This window comes from Silurus meridionalis, chromosome 15, assembly GCF_014805685.1.
Source record: "Silurus meridionalis isolate SWU-2019-XX chromosome 15, ASM1480568v1, whole genome shotgun sequence".
NCBI lineage: Eukaryota > Metazoa > Chordata > Actinopteri > Siluriformes > Siluridae > Silurus > Silurus meridionalis.
In genome coordinates this window covers 9,680,344-9,702,500 of record NC_060898.1, presented here as the reverse complement: position 1 = coordinate 9,702,500, position 22,157 = coordinate 9,680,344, and the positions used below count along the sequence as shown (strand labels likewise).

The 22,157-nt window shown below is 37.4% G+C and overlaps 1 protein-coding gene across 12 annotated transcripts in view; it reads right to left on the bottom strand.

Moving 5' to 3' along the window:
• rapgef6 (Rap guanine nucleotide exchange factor (GEF) 6) overlaps positions 1–22,157 on the bottom strand; it is a 147,111-nt gene that overhangs the window by 34,193 nt on the left and 90,761 nt on the right. For 11 of the 12 annotated variants that reach the window (XR_006927941.1, XM_046867185.1, XM_046867190.1 and 8 more), the window contains 9 exons: positions 21,465–21,629; positions 21,225–21,332; positions 19,449–19,652; positions 19,081–19,189; positions 18,743–18,986; positions 18,417–18,428; positions 15,281–15,429; positions 13,014–13,254; positions 11,699–12,076 (listed from right to left, as the gene is read on the bottom strand). Coding sequence is in view for 11 of the 12 variants with exons in the window: in XM_046867185.1 (XP_046723141.1) it covers positions 11,699–12,076; positions 13,014–13,254; positions 15,281–15,429; positions 18,417–18,428; positions 18,743–18,986; positions 19,081–19,189; positions 19,449–19,652; positions 21,225–21,332; positions 21,465–21,629 (1,610 nt within the window). In the remaining variant the exon portion in view is untranslated. The remainder of the gene's footprint in view (positions 1–11,698; positions 12,077–13,013; positions 13,255–15,280; positions 15,430–18,416; positions 18,429–18,742; positions 18,987–19,080; positions 19,190–19,448; positions 19,653–21,224; positions 21,333–21,464; positions 21,630–22,157) is intronic. The other variant, XM_046867183.1, reaches the window with a different exon arrangement.

Genomic DNA, 22,157 nt, shown 5'->3' with positions numbered 1-22,157 from the left:
AACTAATTTAAGTTCATTTCTTTTCCTCATTAATGTACACATCGCACCCCATATTTACAGAAAAACACAGAATTGTTGAAATTTTTTGCAGATTTATCAAAAAAGATAAACTGAAATATCACATGGTCCTAAGTATTCAGACCCTTTGCTCAGTATTTAGTAGAAGCACCCTTTTGAACTAATACAGCCAGGATTCTTTTTTGGCAAAGATTCAAGAAGTTTCTCACACCTGGATTTGGGGATCATCTGCCATTCCTCCTTGCAGATCCTCTCCAGGTCTGTCAGGATGGATGGTAAACGTTGTTGGACAGCCATTTTTAGGTCTCTCCAGAGATGCTCAATTGGGTTTAAGTCAGGGCTCTAGCTGGGCCATTCAAGAACAGTCACAGAGTTGTTGTGAAGCCACTCCTTCGTTATTTTATATCTTCTGTGTGCTTAACTTCGGCCCAGTCTGAGGTCCAGAGCACTCTGGAGAAGGTTTGTGTCCAGGATATCCCTGTACTTGGCCGCATTCATATTTCCCTCGATTGCAACCAGTAGTCCTGTCCCTGCAGCTGAAAAACACCCCCACAGCATGATGCTGCCACCGCCATGCTTCACTGTTGGGACTGTATTGGACAGGTGATGAGCATTGCCTGGTTTTCTCCACACATACCGCTTAGAATTAGGGCCAAAAAGTTCCATCTTGGTCTCATCAGACCATCTTGGAGTCCTTCAGGTGTTTTTAGCAAACTCCATGCAGGCTTGCATGTGTCTTGCACTGAGGAGAGGCTTCCGTCGGGCCACACTGCCATAAAGCCCCGACTGGTGGAGGGCTGCAGTGATGTTTGACTTTCTCCCATCTCCCGACTGTATCTCTGGAGCTCAGCCACAGTGATTTTTGGGTTCTTCTTTACCTCTCTCATCAAGGCTCTTCTCCCCCGATGCCAGCAGCCATATCACCCTGTAGCCCAAGACAGCAGGGCTGAGCCTGGCCAGTACTTGGATGGGAGACCACCTGGGAAAAACCAGGTTGCTGCTGGTAGAGGTGTTAGTGAGACCAGCAGGGGGTGCTCACCCTGTGGTCTGTGTGGGTCCTAACACCCCAGTATAGTGACGGGGACACTATACTGTCAAAAAAGCACCGTCCTTCGGATGAGACGTTAAACCGAGGTCCTGACTCTCTGTGGTCATAAAAAATCCCAGGATGTCTTTCGAAAAACGAGTAGGGGTGTGCCCCAGCATCCTGGCCAAAAAAAACCTTGCCCGCTGGCCTACTAATCATCCCCTCATATTAATTGGCTATATCACTCTATCTCCTCTCCACTAATATGCTGGTGTGTGGTGGGCGTTCTGGCGCAATATTACTGCCGTCGCATCATCCAGGTGGATGCTGCACATTGGTGGTGGTTGAGGAGAATCCCCCCTTTCATATGTAAAGCGCTTTGAGTGCTGCAGAAAAGCGCTATATAAATGTAATGTGTAATGTAATGTAATGATAGTTTAGTTTGGCTGGATGTACAGCTCTAGGAAGGGTTCTGGTCATCCCAAAATTCTTCCATTTAAGGATTATGGAGGCCACTGTGCTCTTAGGAACCTTAAGTGCAGCAGAAATTTTTTTGTAACCTTGGCCAGATCTGTGCTTTGCCACAATTCTGTCTCTGAGCTCTTCAGGCAGTTCCTTTGACCTCATGATTCTCATTTGCTCTGACATGCATTGTAATCTGTAAGGTCTTATATAGACAGGTGTGGCTTTCCTAATCAAGTCCAATCAAACACACCTGGACTCAAATGAAGGTGTAGAACTATCTCAAGGATGATCAGAAGAAATGGATAGCACCCGATTTAAATATATGAGTGAGTGTCACAGCAAAGGGTCAGAATACTTAGGACTATGTGATATTTCAGTTTTTCTTTTTTAATAAATCTGCAACAATGTCAACAATTCTGTGTTTTTCTGTTAATATGGGGTGCTATGTGTACATTAATGAGAAAAAGAAATGAACTTAAATGATTTTAGCAAATGGCTGCAATATAACAAAGAGTGAAAATTTAAGGGGGTCTGAATACTTTCTGTACCCACTGTGTATATATATACAGTGCCTTGCGAAAGTATTCGGCTCCCTTGAACTTTGCGACCTTTTGCCACATTTCAGGCTTCAAACATAAAGATATGAAACTGTAATTTTTTGTGAAGAATCAACAACAAGTGGGACACAATCATGAAGTGGAACGAAATTTATTGGATATTTCAAACTTTTTCAACAAATAAAAAAACTGAAAAATTGGGTGTGCAAAATTATTCAGCCCCTTTACTTTCAGTGCAGCAAACTCTCTCCAGAAGTTCAGTGAGGATCTCTGAATGATCCAATGTGGACCTAAATGACTAATGAAGAATAGAATCCACCTGTGTGTAATCAAGTCTCCGTATAAATGCACCTGCACTGTGATAGTCTCAGAGGTCCGTTTAAAGCGCAGAGAGCATCATGAAGAACAAGGAACACACCAGGCAGGTCCGAGATACTGTTGTGGAGAAGTTTAAAGCCGGATTTGGATACAAAAGGATTTCCCAAGCTTTAAACATCCCAAGAAGCACTGTGCAAGCGATAATATTGAAATGGAAGGAGTATCAGACCACTGCAAATCTACCAAGACCTGGCCGTACCTCTAAACTTTTAGCTCATACAAGGAGAAGACTGATCACTCTGGATGAACTGCAGAGATCTACAGCAGAGGTGGGAGACTCTGTCCATAGGACAACAATCAGTCGTATACTGCACAAATCTGTCCTTTATGGAAAAATGGCAAGAAGAAAGCCATTTTTTAAAGATATCCATAAAAAGTGTCGTTTACAGTTTGCCACAAGCCACCTGGGAGACACACCAAACATGTGGAAGAAGGTGCTCTGGTCAGATGAAACCAAAATCAAACTTTTTGGCAACAATGCAAAACGTTATGTTTGGCGTAAAAGCAACACAGCTCATCACCCTGAACACACCATCCCCACTGTCAAACATGGTGGTGGCAGCATCATGGTTTGGGCCTGCTTTTCTTCAGCAGGGACAGGGAAGATGGTTAAAATTGATGGGAAGATGGATGGAGCCAAATACAGGACCATTCTGGAAGAAAACCTGATGGAGTCTGCAAAAGACCTGAGACTGGGACAGAGATTTGTCTTCCAACAAGATCCAAAACATAAAGCAAAATCTACAATGGAATGGTTCACAAATAAACATATCCAGGTGTTAGAATGGCCAAGTCAAAATCCAGACCTGAATCCAATCGAGAATCTGTGGAAAGAACTGAAAACTGCTGTTCACAAATGCTCTCCATCCAACCTCACTGAGCTCGAGCTGTTTTGCAAGGAGGAATGGGCAAAACTTTCAGTCTCTCGATGTGCAAAACTGATAGAGACATACCCCAAGCGACTTACAGCTGTAATCACAGCAAAAGATGGCGCTACAAAGTATTAACTTAAGGGGGATGAATAATTTTGCACGCCCAATTTTTCAGTTTTTTATTTGTTGAAAAAGTTTGAAATATGATGTGTTCCACTTGTTGTTGATTCTTCACAAAAAATTACAGTTTTATATCTTTATGTTTGAAGCCTGAAATGTGGCAAAAGTTCAAGGGGGCCGACTACTTTCGCAAGGCACTGTATATATATATATATATATATATATATATATATATATATATATATATATATATATATATATATACACACATACACACACACACACATAAATAATTAGAAAATAAATAAAAAGTTTTTTAATTTTATTTTAAATAAAAAAAAATTTGAAACTGCCAAAAGCACCAAAAGTTGGTTAAATGACCATGGTGTTGGTGTGCTTGACTGGCCAGCAAACTCACCAGACCTGAACCCCATCTCTATGGGTTAGGGTTAGGGAAAATGAGAAACAAGAGACCAAAAAATGCCAATGAGCTGAAGGCCACTGTCAAAGAAACCTGGGTTTCCATACCACTTCAGCAGTGACACAGACTGATCACCTCCGTCTCCAAATTGAGGCAGTAATTAAAGCAAAAGGAGCCCCTAACTAGTATTGAGTACATATAGAGTAAATTAACATACTTTCCAAAAGGCCAACAATTCACCTAAAATGTTTTTTTATTGGTCTTATGAAGTATTACATTTTTTGAGATAGTGAATTGGTGGGTTTTTGTTACATGTGAGCCAAAATCCTCACAATTAAAAGAACCAACACCTTAAACTACTTCATACCCCTTAAAATCATAACAAATGTACCTTGCCACTTTATCATGTTAAACATACATACAAGTCAGCTACTGCAGCAAGTTATATCAACAATCTCCAGGAGTTATTGACATTGATTGGATCAGCGTCTGATATAGCAGAGATCAACTGGGCTACTGAATGTTGAAAATCAACGTCCCACTACACTCTACTAATTTTACACTCTACTAATTTTACACTCTACTAATTTTACTACACACTACTAATTTTTAGCTCCCCTTAAAAATTTTATTATTAGCAAGAAAAAAAAATAGCATTGTGGAAAAATGATCATACATGCAACTTAAAACAGACAATTCGGTAATTAGAACGACGCGGAAATTTTGTCAAACTAAACAGTAGGAGAGTCTCCTGAGTTATTGAAAAGTGCTGCCAGATCTGCATATTTTTCTACCCTCATAGAAGATAACAAGCACAATCTTTTTATTTAGTACTGAGGCAAAATTAAAGAACCACACTAACAACTACACCACTAATAAACAGGGATAAATTTCAGGAACTTAAATCAGGAAAAAAAAAATAAAAATAATAATACCCTCCATAATATTCTCCATTAGCACTGGTTATGTAGCTACAATCTTTTAAACTGGCAGTTATAAACCCTGTGTCGCATAGCTTCCTGTTGTTGATTTATTAGCTGCATAATTTTGTGTTTGTATCAGCATTTGAATTTGACAGTTTTCTATCTCTTTTCCCTTAAATAATCTTGAATTATCATTTTGATTTCCTGTATTCTCTGCTTTCCGTCAGCTGCTTTTCTCTTTAATCTTTTTGGAAGAGTGTTTTTCCCCGTTTTGAAGCAGTGAGTGGAGGCCATTCCCATCAGAACTGTGAACACACACTACAGTAACCCCATCAAGGTACATAATTTCAGGATGCCAGACATAGCAGCTTAGTTTAGGGTTGTAGGAAAGCATAGGTTCTCTAAGATAGATATTTGGATAGATATATTTTTCACATAGGAGCTAATGATATACACATTTGACAGTCAGAGGTTACTAATAGTAACATGATAGAGGTGTGAAAATTAGCAAAGGCACTGTCCGATGCCCTAATATGCTTTGCCATCCCAGTGCAGCGTGGTGATGTAGCTTACAGCAGGTTATGGTCAATTTACTGCTGGATGTCCGAGTGGTGCTCCAAAAACAATGCAGGCTTCATAGATTATTGGATAAATTTTGAGGACAAGGCTGGCCTGTTAGGGTGGGATGGTATCACTCAGGAAGGTGCTGCCTTCATTTGTTGTATTATAGGTCATAGTCTAAGAACAGAACTAGTTAACCAGGAAATATCCAGAGAAAAAGCTAGGGAGCAGACAAACGGGATAAACTTACCGTCTGCTAGCTGCACGGAGTCGTCACTCATGGTCCACCAAACCTATGCTGTGTCCGTCTCCCGAGTAAAACGAAATTCTTTGAAAATGTATAGGTAACTTGATTAAAATTAAATTAAGACTGAATGCACAGCCAGCACTTATAATCTAAATATAGGTCTGTTGAACATTAAATCTCTTATGTCAAAGGCACGGACTATAAGCAAATTTATTACCAGCCAGGAGTTTAATGTAATATGTTTCACAGAAATGTGGATTACACCGAACGAATATCTAGCATTAACAAATATATCCTCCTGGGTATAGTTACATACACCAGCCCTGTCTAAATGGCAGAGGAGGCAGTGTCGCAGCTATTTATGATAATAATTCAAGCGCCACACAAAAAACTAAACACAAATTTAGCACATTCAAAGTTCTTTTACAACAACATAAAATATTTAGCGTTTGAAAGCAAGTCTAGTCAGTCAATTCCATTAATGATTATTTATACAGCCCCAGGGCATTACTCTAATTTTCTCGTGAAATTAGCAAATTACATCACAAATCTAGCTACTTCTTTAGACAAAGCATTAATTGTTGATGACTAATATACATTTTGATAATCAGGAAGACTGTTTAAGAACAGCAGTTATGTCCATTCTAGATTCAGTAGAAATGAATCAGAATGTTATAGGATTTACTCATGATTTAAAACTAACGAAAACTAATTTGGATTTGATATAAAACATGTAGTCATAATTCCAGTCTTAAGCTATTTCAGATCATTGCCATCTTATCTCCTTTAAAATCAGACTCAGTCATAGCGCAAGTACCTCGCCATGTTATCGTGCTAAGCATACATTCAGGCCAACTACCTTAATTATATCAGTAATCTTCCAGAGTTATCGACATTAATAAGATCTTCGTCTGACCACGCAGAGCTTGACTGGGCTACTGAATGACTCTAGACTCTAGATGATGTAGCTCCCCATAAAACCAAAATGATCAGCGAGAAAAAAATTGCACTGTGGTATAATGATCACCTTAAAACTAAACACTCGGAAATTAGAACGGAAATGGTGTCAAACCATACCTGACCTTGACCCTTGCCAACCCTTGTCCAACTATCTGCAAATATCCAACGTCCCCTTCATATCCAAAAAAAAATTTAAATAAATAAATAAAAAATGTATAGTACAGCAGTCATGCTTACACCTGTAAGGATGGTCAGATCTCTTCATGAGGCCAGACCCTGAGAACTGCCATGCAACAAAACAAATGTTCTAATTTGAAGAGAGGATCTCTTTAATCTGAGGAAATAAAGCCATTTGTTCAGCTGCCTTCTTACCCATCCTTGAACCCCCCTCTTTCCCTCCTGGGAATATGGCTGAGTAATGAAAAGGTGACTTAGAAGTTGCCAGAATTTATAGTATACGTGCATACTTATTTTTTTAGGAATGTATGAATTTTACCTTTACATGTTTAATATTATTTTATATGTCTCAGTGCGATTGGAAAATATGATGTCAGTCCCATATCAGTAGAACAGACCAAAAATAAATATCTCAGGTTTGGGAAAATTCTGTTCTACTGATGGTAGAGATGTTCCAACGAAGATCTTTATCAGATGTTGGTTTTTATACTAGGTGGTATTTGTTTTTTAGGTCACCTCCTGTCTCATGTCTCCTGAGTGTTTATGATGGTTTAAATATATAAAAAAGTTTAGCAAAAGCCTCAGGGAAGCATTCTGTAGTCAGAACTTCCAACACAGTCTCTGTGTGTCTTAATGCCAGGTGCACTGACTAACAATTCTTTTGTAAACTGCATTGCTAAACTATATGGTTTCATGCTGATCATGTTATGTAGCAAGATACATCTTTATTTATCATTATTAAACTGGAGTCAGATTAGTGCTTCAAAATTAGATTTATGTAACAAATTGCAATCCATTTTAGTAATCGTTTACAGCAACATACTTTCACCAACGCCAGTGGATTCCGTCGTTAGGCCATTTGGTGGGTTACCCTACACAACTAATTTGAATAAAATGTTCTAAATGTATCAGTCAGGATTTAGGCCTTATCATAGCACAAAGACAGCACTGGTTCAGGTGGAAAATTACCTGCTATTGACCTCCGATCAGGGCTCCACACTCTTTGAGGTCTCCACACTCTCTGAGGTAATTTAGTGTTCTGCAGGAATTTGTATTAGGCCCTCTGCTTATTTCTTTATATATGCTGCCTCTGGGTAAAATTGTAAGTAAAAATGGATGCTTTATAATTTCTGCTTAACTTGGATTAGAAGGAAGTACTTTTAAGAGGACCACATGCAGCTAGAAGTAAACTTTCAGATTATGTAGCATTATGGTGTGAATACTGACTATAGGCTTTCCTTTAAAGCTCATGTGAATAATATTACCAGGATTTCCTTCTTTCACCTTAGAAGTATTGCTGAAATTAGAAATATGATTAGAAACAGGATGCAGAAAAACTAGTACATGCTTTTGTTACATCTAGATTAGACTACTGTAATGCTTTACTGTCTGCACGTTCGAGTAAGTGCATAAATAAGCTTTAGGTGGTCCAGAACGCAGCAGCAAGGGTACTTACCAGATCTAGAAAATCAAAATTGAGGGCACACTTAACCACAACATTTTGCAACATGCCATCCCATCTGGTTTGTATTAAGTGGGACCCGTTATGTTAAGGAAGGAGAGTGATAAAGTGCTGCATCAGAAGACCTGGCCTCCACTACTCTGGAGACCGGAAAGTGAAGGAAAAGCAGCTAACAAACACCTCTGGGAACTCCCCAAAATTGTTGAAAAACCATTTCAGGTAACTACCTTATGAGGCTGACTGAGAAAATGGCAAGAGTGTGCAAAGCTGTCATAAAAGAAAAAATAAAACATATTTTGGGGTATTTAACATGTTTTTGTCTACTACATAAATCCATTTGTGCTCTTTTATAGTTTGGAGGTCTGTAGTATTAATGTACAATGTTAAAAACTGAAGTATAAAAGCTGTGTCCATATATATATATATATATATATATATATATATATATATATATATATATATATATACACACACACACACACACACACACACACACACATGTAATACACATATTATATATATATATATACAGTGGAACCCGGTTATGTCGATGTCCTAGGGGGTCGCCAAAAAGCATCGAGGTAACCGATGATCGAGATAAACGAAAACAAAATGGCGGCAGTATATTAACGTGCTTGAAATTTCTTTATGTACATGATGTGCGTTAATAAATGAGAATGTGCATGCACGTGTTTTTGGAGGGTTTTTTACACAACAGCGTTGCTGCGATTTGTTTGATGAAGGCATGCTATAAAAATGTACATACGTTTGTTAACAACAAAAGGCATAAGTGCACCTACTAACAGCAGAGATTTACCAGTATACAATACAAACCACCGTCCATTCTCCATACAAACCTTTATTATATTCTCCAACATTATAAACACACAGATCGCTCAAAAAAAAAAAAAAACAGCGGCTGCACAGTGCCGTTTCACATTTAGTCCACATGTGGGGGAAAAAAAAAAAAAAACATAATTAAGTGTCTGAAAACTTATGACCATCAGGCTGAAGTAATCCGCACAAACACACAAAGCAAAGTGTCCGAAAAGCCGACCGGCGGCACGGCGAAGCCGGAAAACCCGGAAGATCCAAAACCGAACCCGAAACCAAAACGAGGGACAGAAAAGTCTCAAACGTGAACGGCCGAAGGGGCGTGGCAGGTGCCGGCCGCTTTCTCTGAAGCTCCGGCTTCAACTCCTTACCGAGAGCCGTGCTCCTTACCGGCCAGCGTCGCTCCTTACCGAGAGCCGTGCTCCTTACCCTGCTCGCGCGGCGCTGGTAAGGAGCACGGCTCTCGGTGGCGAGCGACGCGCCGGTAAGGAGTTGAAGCCGGGAGCGCCGCGCTCCCGTTCATCGCATAACATTTAACAAAAAAATGCATATGTGCACTTACTAACAGCAGAGATTCACCAGTATACAATACAAACACCTGTAGTATCTGTAAGGTTTGATTTTTCCGCCACTTTCGCGAGTTCTTCTGCGGCTGCACAGTGCCGATCGACATAACTGACGTTAAAATTTCTTATTTTTCCCCCCCTTGTGCTCGAGATATCAGGGTTCCGCGACATAAAAAAAGTCGACATAACCGATAAAAAATGCGTAGAAAAAGCGAGAATTTGGCGGTTCCACTTCAAAAACGTTGACTTAATAGGGTTGTCGAGTTAACCGAGGGCGAGATAACGGGTTCCACTGTATATATATATATATATATATATATATATATATATATATATATATATATATATAATAACCCGAATTCCAAAATGTTGAGGCACTGTATAAAAAAGGAAAAACAGAATGCAATGATTTGCAAATTTCATAAACCCATATTATTCAAAAGAAACAGCTGTAGAAAGATTTTGCATTTTGAAAACAAATATAAATACATTTTTAATTTAATGGACAAGAAACATCTTAAAAAAGTAGGGACAAGGCCTTTATGTATAACTGTGTAGCCCCTCTTCTTTTAACAACAGTCTGTATACATCTAGGAACTATGGAGACCAGATGCAAAACATTTTTTAGAGGAAAGTTGTTTTATTTGTGTTACGTGATTGTGATACCTGATTCAAGCTGCTTAACAGTTCTGGGTCTTCTTTGACGTATTTTTCATTTTATTATATGCCAAATGTTTTCAAATAGTGAAAGGTCTATAAGCCGCTGTCCACATTGAAACTAATGAACTTTACACAGGCTTTAACAAAAGACAGTGTCTGTTACACGACTTGTATCTAAACACTAGCCTACCAAGAGTCATTGTTCACTGTCTTCCTCCTTCCTTTCGCAACAATTTCTCTCGAGAGTTTTTCTTTTGGCATCGTCGTGCGTTTAAAAATCACCATCGGTGAAGCTTTTCTCCCAATGCCGTGCAGCTCAGAGCACAGGTGAATTGCGTTTTTTCATGCCCGGTTGTTTTCAGCATGACGAATGATTTGCATTTCCTGTTGACAGTCCGAGTGAGCGGCAGGTCAAACATCAGAGGAACCTCATCCATATTTATGATGTGGTGCGGCCCGATTCAGTGGGAGCGTATCTGATTTAATATAAAGTGTTTCATTGTTTCACCTGAACCCGTTCGGCAATTTCATTGGTCTAATGTTATGGGGCACAGTTTTTTGGCTTGAAGCTTTTGACCCAGGAAAAATTAATATATTAGCCGCGTCATTGTTTAGGCCGCGGGGTTCAAAGCGTGGGAAAAAATAGTGGCTTATATTCCGGAAAATACGGTATTTGAAATGAGCTTTAATAAATGTCTGGCAGGTTCCTATATTCTTTAATTCAGAGGATGCAGTGTCCATGGTTTCAAAAAGAATAAAAAAATTTCATTAATCAGACCACATATTTGTTTTCCATTTTGCCTCAGTCAATTTTAAATGAACTTTGGCCCAAAGAAGCCAGCTGCATTTCTGGATCATGTTCACATATGGCTTCTTCTTTGAATGACAGAGCTTTAATGTTATTTTATTAAGCTACATTTGTTCATACGGTGAACTGTGATAATAGACAATGATTCCTGGATGTGTTTCTGAACCCAAGCAGTGATTTCAATTACAGGATTATGTCGGGCTTGAATGCAGTGCTACTTGAGGGCCCAAAAATCCAGTATTGATTTTTGCCTTTGTTCCTTGAGCACTGATATTTCTCCAGATTCTTTAAATCTTTTCATTATTTTAGATACTGTAATACTTCAAATGATAATATATTGAAAGTTTTGCACAATTTTATATTAAGGAACTTTATTCTAAAATTGTTCCACAGGTTATTGATCTGTTCCCAATTAACCAAATTAGTTGCAAAATATCCTCCAGCTGTTTTTTTTTATTAGCCCCTTTTTTTCCCCAGAATTTTCAGTCTTTTGTTGCACCCACAAAATACCAATTGCCAAATATATGCTAGAATTTCTTAAATTTTAGATGTAGTATATCAGTCACTATTGCTGATGTTAAAAACAAAAAACAATAGTTAACAAAAAAAAAGACTGAAATGACAAAATTATCCTTTACCCACCTTATGATGGCAAACATGGAATTGAAGTTCTTGCACTCACGGCACTGCAGTGCAATCTTGATGAAGTGCTTGATTGTCTTCATGCGCTTTAGTGCATTTGCTTCATGTAAAATCTCAGTGGCCACCCAGAAGGTCTCCTGGTTGATCAACTCCTCAAAATGTTTTAGATGACCATTGCTAAAGTTTAGCTTAAATAGACTGTCCACATAATCAGTGGACTCAATGTTCTGAAAGATATGAAAGTCACGCATGGACAGCTGGGCAGACACTTCCAGAGTGCTGAGCTGGAGAAGACTGATCTTACTCTCTCTCAGAAGCTCGTGAGCATCCTCAACTGAGCAGAGGGTTTCTGTTTCCATGTTGTTCTTCAGGTAATACCTGACCAAAGTAAGCACAGTACAAACTGTGACATTGCCTTGAAGTTACTAATGACAATAAATTCATGTTATTTGGGGCCAAGTCATATTCTTTAGTAGAATATTCGTTTGTAGAATTCGAGTTATATTTATATTAAGTTTGTAATCTTGCGTACCAGTGTAGATTTATTCATTACTAGAGATTTAAAGCACTTTTTACGTCGCTCTGGATAAGGGCGTCTGCTAAATGCTGCAAATGTAAATGTAAATATTCTCCAATTTGAAAATGTTAGTCAGACTGGCTAGTTAGCAGTATACCAGCAGTTAGCAGTATAGAAGGATTTCTTACCTTTAAACATGTTTTGTTGTATATACAGTGGAAATAAAAGGTCTATACATATGTTAAAACTGCAGGTTACTGTGATATAAAAAGTGAAACCAAGACAAAACAGCTAAATCTGTTTCTACAAAACATAAAACAAAAAAAATTATCGAAAAGGTGTTCACATCCTTTAACAAATACATTTTGTATTAAAGATTTTTGTTTATAATAAACCACTGGGTAAGAGTCTACCTCATTTTACCAGTCTTTGCACATTTTACACATTTTATTTCACACTTCCTTAAAAAATTGCTTAATTTCCATCACTTTATACTGTAACTCTGCCCTTCTACAGGTTTTTATGTAGTATATATATAATATATATACTACGTAGTAATATGTAGTATAATATAACTTCAGATAAGATAACAGTCCTGTAGCTTCTGTGTATGTAATGAAAGATGATTTAAAATTGTTCGCATTAGGAAGGTTTTATTGGTTTATTTATTATGGATTTAAATGGTGGCTTAACAGAAAATAGAACCCACACAAACTATAAGAAAGTAGACCAATTTAGGCAATTAAACTTAGATTGTAGTAGATTAAAATCAGGCTTTGATGCCAAATAAGATTTTACCTGCCGTTGAGCTGGATCCGCTCTGCCAATTTGGACAATTGGTCTGGTAGTCGACGCTGTTTAATGACACCTTCAGGAGTGACTGACACCTCACACAGAGAATAGGTCTCATGACCAGCAATGAGCCCAAACTCCTTAACTACATTTAAGACCACATCCTTGGCTGTAGTATCTTTGTTGATTATAATGTAGCAGCTCTGTTGGTCTGCTCTGAAAACACGTATGACCTGATCTGGTACATCTGTTAACAGAAAAGAAAAGAAAACCTTAAACACATTAGAGATAAATAAATATTGAGAGAGTTTCAATACAGTAGGTCAGCTCAACCAGAAACAATATGCTAAACTACTGCTTCCTATCTTCTTGTTTCTTTGTATGATCTTTTTACACATACATTTCTGGAGCATACTGGGTGAAGCCCTATCTTCAACACTTCTACTCTTTTAAATCCAACATATAGCCCGCTAACCAACTCCGCTTTTCAGGTCTGTTCTGACCATACTGACTGCCACTTGCGCAACTGACAGTGACAGCACCAACCTGTAGAAATACATGTCATAAGTTACCATTTGCCAACAGCGAGGGTCTAACGGTACCAAGCCATTAAAAGATGAAGCATGTCCAGAGAATTCTCAGCAACTTCCAGAACAGCGGTGAAACATCAATAATAGATAGCATTTTAACAATGGATAATCTTTTAAAGCAGCTGTACAGAGGAAATAGATTTAGAAAATACATTTTAAATTTTTTGCATTTTATACAAATATACAATTTATCCATATTAACCTTCCAGCTGCACATAACAGCTGTGAAACAGCTATAAAAAGCTGTTGGACCAGACAACATATAAGACAGAATGTTCAGTAGAGGGGCAGACCAGCTGTTCTGACTGACATTTTCATTATTTGGCTATGCAGTGCCATCATTCCAGAGTGCTTCAAGGTCAACATCATCGTCCCAGTGCCAAATATTATTCAGTGTTCATGTGGCAATCAGTACTATCCTCAAGCATACTCATATTTAAACACATGACTTTAACACAATGCCTCTATATAAGGGGTGCCCAATAAATCGAGCGCGGTCAACCAGAAAATAACACAAGGTAGTGTATTTGCTTTCACAAAGCTTTCTAAATTTATGTCAGTTTTCATTAGATGGCTCTTGTGCACTTAGATACTTGCTTATTTCGGGAACCTTTTATTAGTTTAATTTGTATAATTTTATATTTTTATTATTTTATAATGTTTGTGATTTCAATACTCAATTGTATTTTACTTGAGCAAGTTGGTTATGTTTTATTTTATTCCCATCATGCCTTTGTATTGCACTTCCTGTTATGTCATCTACAATTGTGCCCTTGTCAAACTTTCTCAAATCCTTATGCTTGCCCATTTTTCCTGCTTCTAACACATAGATTATGAGGACAAATGTTCACTTGCTGCCTAATACAGTGGGGCAAAAAAGTAAGGAGTGGCTTTGTAAGAAGCATTTCAAGGTCCTGGAGTGGCCTAGCCAGTCTCAGATCTCGACCCAATAGAAAGTCTTTGGAGGGAGTTGAAAATCTGTTTCGCCCAGCAACAGCCCCAAACATCACTGCTCTAGAGGAGATCTGCATGGAGGAATCGGCCAAACTACCAGCAACAGTATGTAAAAACCTTGTGGAGACTTACAGAAAATGTTTGCTCTCTGTCATTGCCAACAAAGGGTATATAACAAAAAATATAGAGATGTTATTTGGACAATAACTTTTTTATTGACCAAATACTTTTTTCCACTATAATTTGCAAATAAATTCTTTAAAAATCAGACAATGTGATTTTTAAAGACATTTTGTCTCTCATAGTTGAAGTGTACCTATGATGAAAATTACAGGCCTCTCTCATCTTTTTAAGCGGGAGAACTTGCACAATTGGTGGCTGACTAAATGCTTTTTTGCCCCACTATATATATATATGTATATGTATATATATATATATATATATATATATATATATATATATATATCCAACCCACTAACATGATGAAGTGATAATCAGTAGTAGTCAATTCAAGGTCATCATGTTATAAGGTCATAATGTGTGCCTGGTTGGTGTATATACAGCTCTTTTTTTATGTAGGTAGATCATTTTGACGGTCATTTAAAAAATTGTTGGCAAGACGATAAAGTGTGAGCAACCCTAATCTAGTATAATATTCTTGTTAATAAACAATAACTTTATTTCATATGCCCTCAAAATTAAAAATGAGCATAAAGAGGTAGAAATCACCTGTGGAGTTTGAGAAGCTAAGTGTGCTGGTTGTCGGTTGCAGTAAATCAGGGGTGCTGGAGGACAGACTGGGCACAATGGCCACACTGTGCCTGCATTGCTTTGTTCCAACAATGCTGTCATCCTGAGACTGGCCTATGCATGCATCACTAAGAGTGAAAGAAAGAAAAATATAAGAGAAGGAAACAGAAACATTTACCGTATTTTTTGGACTATAAGCCGCTACTTTTTTCCCACGGCTTAAACAACGAAGCGGCTTATTTAGGATTTTTTTCTGGGTTTTTCCCAGTTTCACAAACTTCAAGCCAAAAAACTGAACCCCATAACATTAGACCAATGAACTTTCCGAATGGAAACGAAAAAACGCACCTCACCTGTGTTCTGATCTGCACGGCATCGGGAGAAAAAAAAGTTTTTTTTAAACGCACGACGATGCCAAAAGATAAACTCCTGAGAGAAATAGTTGTGAAAGGAAGGAGGAAGACAGTGAACAATGACTTTCTTGGTAGACTACTGTTTAGATACAAGGGATGTATCTAAGGATGTGCCAGGTCATGGGAGAGCTCGCTAACTCCAGTTACAACAGAAATCATATAAGCACAGACAGGTTTCCAAAACTCATGCTTTTTTATTTTTCTTGGCAACAGCGTTACGGGTTAGTCAAAGAAAATGAGCATCAGAAAATAATTAGGACATAATCCTCGTTTAGCACACACGCAGTAATAGCGGAAAAATGCAGTGCCAGCCTATTCCCAAAATACTGATATGCTCCTAAAGGAAGCGCAACATATTTCACCCGTTACACTGTGTAACGTGTCTTCGTTAAAGCCTGTGTAAAGTTAATTAATTTCAGTGTAAATCTCCTAGTAAATCATCTTGAGACTGACACAACACAGAGTGAGAGGAGGACAAGACTAGGTGACATTCATAAATGAATTTAAACACTGACACTCACTATTTTATAAATGTGTACTGATGAATTAGTTAGACTATAGATAGGGATGCAAGCCATGATAATATAATTCATAATGCTATGGTTTTATATTTGACAGTATGACTCATTTTGACATAATAAACATGACAAAGTTTCAATCCGATAAGTACATTTAATTGTCCAAATATTGGCCTTGTAGACAGTGAATAAGCATTAATTTAATATGAATTTTAAAAAAAACACCATGTTTTTCTAAAATTAAAATTTTGTTTTGCCAACTATTAAACTAACTATGAAAATGATCGTGTCAATTTATTTCACTTATTGCCTTTTATATTGATGTATTGATTCAGATTTGTTGGATCCTTTTACACAGGATTTGATTTGGATTTTCTGTGAATGTCTCTTTTGCCAAAAATTTAGTACTACATCGACTACAACTGTCAAGGGCTGGCTGGAGGGACCCAAATGCAGGATGCTGACAGAGAGGTTTAAAAAAAACAAAAAAACTTTTAATTAGTAAACTGTGGAGTAACCAGGCGAATAGACAAAGAACACAAACAAAACAACGGTGTAAATCCCGACAAACAATACAAAAAAAAAACAAAAAAACAAAAAAAAAACATCTATTTTGTTCGAGCATGCAGCAAAGAAATCCAGGCAAAAGACACAAAACAAAAATGTCCAAAAAAAAAACAAAAAGGCAGAGCAGGGAAACAAAACAGAGAAAAAAAGCCAAAAAACATTCCTAAAAACAGGCAGGCAAACCGGGGAAAAAAGGGCAGGCAAATTTCAGCCAGAATCGGGGAAGAAAGAGATAATCCGGCAGAGAGTAAGAGTTCTTAGGTTCCTTATATACCGGGCAGCCGGGGAAAACCTCAAAATGGTCACCGACCCGGAAGTGCACGTTGCAAAACCGGAAGACCGTGACAACAACAAATAGAATGACATTTGTGCCTTTTATGCTCTTCCAGGAGTACATTTATTACATATATTTATATTAAGAAATTGCTAGATTCTCATTTGCTTCTAACTGCAAAACCAATAAAATTCAGGCTAGATAAATAGCCTTTAGCAAATTGCACACCCAGATGTGTCTTGTTATAAAAGTTTAACGAGACTTCTATATTAAAATGTATCTAATGATTCACAAAAGAGGTGTCCTGAGATCTTGTAAAACCCAAGATAAAAGTAGTGATAACAGAACTTTGTATTGAAATACATGTCACCCTTGCTGAACAAAAAAGGATATGTTGCTTTTATTTATTAATTTTTAGTAACTGCCTCATGTTGATCTGGACCACAGTCATTTAAATTACTACCTCGTGTATATTGTAGAACCTATATTCTAACCTACATCTATAAATATATCTGCTGAAATAGATTTGTTAGTAGATGTGGGAGTGGAGTGGAAGAGACATATAGAGGAAGAGACATTTAAGCGAGATTTATAAACAGCATGTTTTTTTTTTTTTTTTTTTTTTAAGCAAATTGCATGTCGCACTAAAAGCAACTTTTTCCCCAGCATCATTTGCTCTAATGTCATATGAACAGACACATATTAACATGGACATCTGTTGCTGTACATATTATTAAACATAACCTAACTTAAGCCAGAAGCTATATCTACAGTATACCAACAGGGTGGGTGAAAAGTAACTAGGCATTAAAAATTGGTAATAATCCGTATTTCTAATATAAATGTATTGAAACAAATTGTATTTAATTACATAGACATTTAAGAAAGATTTATAAACAGCATTTTTTGTTTGTTACCAAACTGTTTGTTACACTGCACTATAACAGAGACTAAAACAGCTTATTTCTTGCATCAATTGTTCTAATGACATATGTACAGACTTACCGATTAACATCTGTTGGTGTACATAAGTGGACTGTGTTTTTGGTGTAGTTAAAGCAAAGGGCAATTTTCCAAAAATGAACAATAAAATGATCAGCCAGTCAGTAAAATTAAAAAACGCCAACCACTGTTTTAATGCACAGTTGCCCTTCATAACCAATCTGTCCATTGTGCTTTGGAGTGGTGCGAAAAAAACAAGAAAATAATTGGAAAAGCATGAAAAAATTATGGAGAGAACAAATAACAAGAACAAACAAATTGTGCAGAATGTAAAAGAAAAAAGAAAAAGTAACAAGAGCAAAAACAAAAACAAAAAAGGGCAGAGTGAGAGTGTCTCTTACCCAAAAAATCCCCTGTGCATGTCAAGCCATGGTAAAAACAAGGAACAAGTGACATGAAAACATGCATTAGGCAAAGCAGAGCAATATAAACAGTGCTGACAGCTCTCCTGCACACAAAGCACTGTGACTGAACCTCAGACATGGGTGCTATTTTGTGATTTACATCCGATGTCCTTTCCCATAATACTCATAATATTAAGAATATTATTATTGGATAATAGCAAATAGCAGTGTTCTGCCAATATTTGATTAAAATATTTGCAGTAAAACTATACTGACAATAATTAACAGTTCATATAGATCCAAAAATATAAAATATACTGTACCTGAAGGGCTTAGGAGGGAGAATGCTGAACCTTGTCTTTTCCATCATCTTTCGGATTTTGTTGCGTCCGGCTGACACTGTGTGGGCTTTCATTTTCTTATGACTTTTGCTGTCAGTGGGAAGTTCTATGTCACCAGGCATCTCAGCAATAGAAAAGCGGTTGCCCTTCATCTCATAAAATTTAGTAAAGTGGGGGGCTCCATTCTTCTTGTCATTCCGCACACAATTTTGAAGTTCTTTGAAGACTGGAGCAAGAATAATTACAATTCAGTCAATAAATGTAGATTTTCCCCTAACCCGGTAGAAGTTAATTATAATGTTATTTAGTATTAAACATACCAAAAATGTTTGTCTTAACAGTGAGACAAAGGTGAGTATTATTCCTTAGAATGTCAACAGCTTTGGAGTAAGATATGTTTTCAAAATTTTGCCCGTTAATCTCTATTATCTGGTCAAAGCACACATGCAATCAGAAAGCGAGAGAGAGAGAAAAACAGTCTTAACACAAAATTCAGCAAAAGAAAACACATTCATTCTTTTCCATTAATTTTCAAGTGAACATATAAAAATACAAAAGAAAAATATTTAAAAAAACTGGAAAATTAAATGTTTGGGTAAATAAACTGAGCTACGAAAATAATATTAATAAAGACTTCCATACAGGTATTTTGTGTCTTAGTCAAATCTTATTGTGAAAGTCGTTGCACCTGATCTCCTCTTTTCAGTTCAGCCTCAATGGCCATGCTGTTCTCCTTTATGCTGTCTATGAAAATACCAAAACCCCTCTCACTGCCTCCTAGCAGGCTAAAAGGCAGTGGTGAGTCTCTGTTTGTCTTCTGCAGCATCACCTGGCGCAACTTGGCCTTAGCAGCCGAGGCCATTTTCAGCAAACGCAAATGACCATTCATTTTCTTTAAGTGAAGGGAAAAAGAGTTTTCATTGTTAAATATTTGGACTGTATCTTGTGTGACATATCCCACCATGGTCCAACATTTGTGTGCATTTGTTAGGTCTTTATCTACAGTGGTGTGATGATTTCTTAGTTTTTTGTTTGTCACTCTTTAATGTTTCAGATCATTAAGGTTATTATTATTGAGGGAAAACAAAATCCAAAACTACATGGCCCTGTGTAAAAAAAAACGTCTTTGCCCCCCTGATAAACTGTGGTTTATCACACCTGAGTTCAATTTCTCTGGCGACACCCAGGCCTGATTACTGCCACACCTGTTCACAATCAAGAAATCTCTTAAAATGACCTGCCTGACAAAGTGAAGTAGATCAAAAGATCCTCAAAAGCTAGACATCAAGCTGAGATCCAAATAAATTTAGATACAAATGAGAAAGAAGGTAATTGTGATCTATCAGTCTAGAAAAAGTTAAAAAGCCATTTCTAATGCTTTGCGACTTCAGGAAACCACAGTGAGAGCCATTATTCGCAAATGGCAAAAACATGGAACAGTGGAGAACCTTCCCAGGAGTGGCCAGCCGACCAAAATTACCCCAAGAGCACAGCGACGACTTATCCAAGAGGTCACAAAAGACCCCACAGCAACATCCAAACAACTGCAGGCCTCACTTGCCCTTAGTTAAGGCCAGTGTTCATGACTCCACCATAAGAAAGAGACTGGGCAAAAATGGTCTGCATAGCAAAGTTCCAAGACAAAAACTGCTGCTGAGCAAAAAGAACATAAAGGCTCATCTCAGTTTTGCCAGAAAACATCTTGATGATCCCCAAGACTTTTGGAAAAATACTCTGTGGACTGACGAAACGAAAACTTGACTTTTTGGAAGTTGTGTGTCCCATAACGTCTGGCGTAAAAGTAACACCGCATTTCAGAAAAAGAACATTATACCAACAGTAAAATATGGTGGTGGTTGTGTGATTGCCTGGGGTTGTTTCAAGCTGAAGCGAACTTGGGTTCTGCAGCAGGACAATGATCCAAAACACACCAGCAAGTCCACCACTGAATGGCTGAAGAAAAACAAAATGAAGACTTTGGAGTGGCCTAGTCAAAGTCCTGACCTGAATCCTATTGAGATGCTGTGGCATGACCTTAAAAAGGTGGTTCATGCTCGAAAACCCTCTAATGTGACTGAATTACAACAATTCTGCATAGATGAGTGACCAAAATTCCTCCACAGCGCTGTAACAAATTCATTGCTTATAGTTATAGTAAACGCTTGATTGCAGTTGTTGCTGCTAAGGGTGGCCTAACTAGTTATTCAGTGTAGGGTGCAAACACTTTTTCACACAGGGCCATGTAGTTTTGGATTTTGTTTTCCCTCAATAATAAAAACCCTCATTTAAAAAGTGCATGTTGTGTTCACTTGTGTTATCTTTTACTAATATTTAAATTAGTTTAAAGATCTAAAACATTAAAGTGTGACAAACATGCCAAAAAATAAGAAATCAGGACACTTTTCACACCATTGTATATATCACAATTGACTTCACCAGTGACGATAGTAAAATTAAATCTCACCGCTTCATCCAGCAAATTTTCAAAGTCTTCAAGAAACTGTGTCATTGAAGGGTTTCCTTCAAAATCATTAAAATGATTGTTCACCCATAACAACACTATCCGTGTAACCTGCATAAAGAATAAGACATTAACAACTGCAATTAAAACCACATTTCAAAAGAAAGAGACCAATGGTTATCTTTATCAGCTAAAAGTGGAAATCACTCTGTTACTTTTAAACATGCAGACATATACACACACCGTGTCTCTCAGATTGTCCACTTTGAACCACTCTAGTAGCTTATTGCCCACTTCCATGGGGCTGGAAAGGAACGTTCGATAGGTGAGGAGAAAATCTTCAATGTAGGTCGGATCTACTACTGAGGGTTCCTCCACTAAGTGCATTATCAACCTTTCTGGAGTGCCCTGAGTCACAATAAAATACATAAATACCATATAAAGCAAACACCATATAATTATAAAATAGGACAACTTGTTTTCATTTCTTTAATAAAAATTAAGGAGGGCAAAGGGGAAAGATCTGGAAGGAAAGGCAGAAAGAGTAGGTCAGATTAACCAGTAAAGAAAGAAAATTAATATCTTACTACTGAAAGTTAAGTTGTCTCTGTCAAACAGCCCCAAGTACCCATTAAAACACAATTTAGTAGACAGCCAAATATCCTAGTATAAACTAACAAAGTAAATTAAATTCTTCCATCCCCAGAAGCAGCTAGATTTATTGAGGCCCTGAAAATGTACCTTAGTTCAAAAAACACCAGGTGTGTTATATTTAAAATGTACATGGTATAACAATAAGAATTTCACAGTTTACTTATCACGCTATTTAAAAGCCCACAATTAGATATACAATTATTTGAAAATATCTATTCAAAAACGCACAAAACATTACACATATAGCACATGTGATGTAGAGATGAATAATTGCTTTCACTT